This window comes from Phaethon lepturus, unplaced genomic scaffold, assembly GCF_000687285.1.
Source record: "Phaethon lepturus isolate BGI_N335 unplaced genomic scaffold, ASM68728v1 scaffold8811, whole genome shotgun sequence".
Taxonomy (NCBI): domain Eukaryota; kingdom Metazoa; phylum Chordata; class Aves; order Phaethontiformes; family Phaethontidae; genus Phaethon; species Phaethon lepturus.
The window spans coordinates 36,988-38,865 of NW_010519799.1; the positions used below are offsets into that span (position 1 = coordinate 36,988).

At 52.9% G+C, this 1,878-nt stretch overlaps 1 protein-coding gene across 2 annotated transcripts in view; it reads left to right on the forward strand.

Annotated features, from left to right (window-relative positions):
* ASB2 (ankyrin repeat and SOCS box containing 2) overlaps positions 1 to 1,878 on the forward strand; it is a 23,430-nt gene that overhangs the window by 219 nt on the left and 21,333 nt on the right. The window contains exons 1-2 of one of the 2 annotated variants that reach the window (XM_010297158.1): positions 1 to 20; positions 1,599 to 1,703. The exon at positions 1 to 20 is cut by the window's left edge and continues 219 nt beyond it. In XM_010297158.1, the coding sequence (XP_010295460.1) occupies positions 1 to 20; positions 1,599 to 1,703 (125 nt within the window). The remainder of the gene's footprint in view (positions 21 to 1,598; positions 1,704 to 1,878) is intronic. The other variant, XM_010297159.1, reaches the window with a different exon arrangement.

The window sequence follows — 1,878 nt, forward strand, 5'->3', positions numbered from 1 at the left end:
CGCATCTACCCCTGGCAAAGGTGAGTGAGCGCCCGCCTGAGCTGCGCCGTCCCAGCAAGCACCCTGCCCGGGAAGAGAAAAACATCTTCCCTGTCAGAACACGTGCTTTCTAATTAGCTTTACCGAGCGGCTGCTCTGCAAGTCTGTCATTAGTTTGAAAGCCAGAGTCTGCTATAAATCTGATGAGGTCAACAGTTTACGCCCTGACAACAAAATGAGAATTTGCTTGATGATGTCTGTTTTAAGCCACAAATAAAAGAAGAAAAAGGGCACTGCTACAAGTTTTCCTGAATGACAGAAGCCCTGCCGAAGCCAGCGGCTCCTTTCCCCCATGGGGCACGCTGTGTGTCAAGCTTAGGTTTCACCAGAGAGGGAGCACGGCATTTGTTATGGGAAAACATAGGACAGAGGCCAAAAATAGGTATATAAAACAGTGTGAGCTGGCTACCTTTTAGACACTGCAGTCTTTAAAGGATGTAGTTATTTCAGATCAGAGTGTGACCTCAAGCACACCACTTGTCAGCCACGAGCAGCTCCAGACACCAAAGCATGGCGGCATCCCCCTCCCCTGCAACACTGGGCTGTGGGTTACAGAGACCTGCTGACAGTTTCAAACCCAGACATTGTTCTCCTTTCATTTTTTAAAAGGCATATTTCTGAAAGGGGGCGGGAAGAAGTTACAAAGTCACCCCAAAACCATGGAAAAAAATCCTTTCAAACTGATTTCTTTTTTTTAATAAGCTGGGACTAACTGAAGTTTTGTTCCTCCTTCTTTCTCATAACTCCACCATCCTCTGATACCTCACCCATTACTGCCTGTGATTGTTTGGTTTCCAAGGCTGGGGCCAATTTGATGGGTTTCATAGCTGTAGAATCAGGATGCCGTCCAGCAGGCAGTCCTGCTCCCACCAAAAGTTGTCGCTTCTCAATGTCATTACCGCGCACGCGTACTGTCAGCTCTGCTGCAGGGACACGATGCAGGGGAGAATAAGGGCTTCCCAGACTGTTTGGTCCTGTCCTCCTTGGGGGTCCTTTGACACCTGCTATTTTGGCAAAAGGCAGCATCTGCAGTTCTGCACATTAACCTGTCCTGCTTTTGCCTCAGCCCAGCGGCTTTTGACCTTCTGCTGGAGGGAAAAGCTTTGCAGCTCGTAGCTCCAGGTCTGTAGTGTTGCTGAGCTCTTCTGCCACTGGGGAGAGCCGAGCTGGAAATGGAGCTGGCACCCGGGGGCCCTGCGTTGTCCTCCGCCCCCTCCTCCGACCCGCTTGCGCGGCACTTCGGGGGTGATGAATGTCACCTCACCTCGCCTCGTGCCTGCTTCCTGTGCGGTGGCGGTAGGGTTAACCTCACTGTTGTCTTATATGGTCATTTGAATCCCCTGACGCTTCCTCAGAGGGCCAAAAATAATCTCGAGACGAGCGAGCAGCTGAATCCAGCGCAGAGCAAGCTGTGGCCATCTGCTTTTATTCAAAGCCCTGACCGGCAGGCTTTCTCGCTCTGCTGCCGTGGATGCGTGTCGCTGTTTCTGCCTCAACATGACCTGTTTCTCCTATTCGGAGTATTTCTCTTTATTTCATTCATGTCATCGCCACTCCAGATTGGCGGCCCAGCCGAGAGGCCGTGCTCAGCCGTCCAACTCGGGGGCAGCCTGGGGGGTCAGGCGAAGGTACGACGGCAGCCTGTTCAGCACATCCCAGCCTGTGTAAGTGACTCCCTCCCCTTCTCCCGCTTTCCCCCGTGGTCAAAACAAGCCTTGCTACCCACTCTCCCCCTGAGCCGGCTCTTCTGGGCGGCGATGGTGTCTGGTGGGGGGAAACAGTGGTGTTCATCTGGAGGAGGTCTTGCTGATACCTGCACTGCGCCCTCGCTGCTTTCCC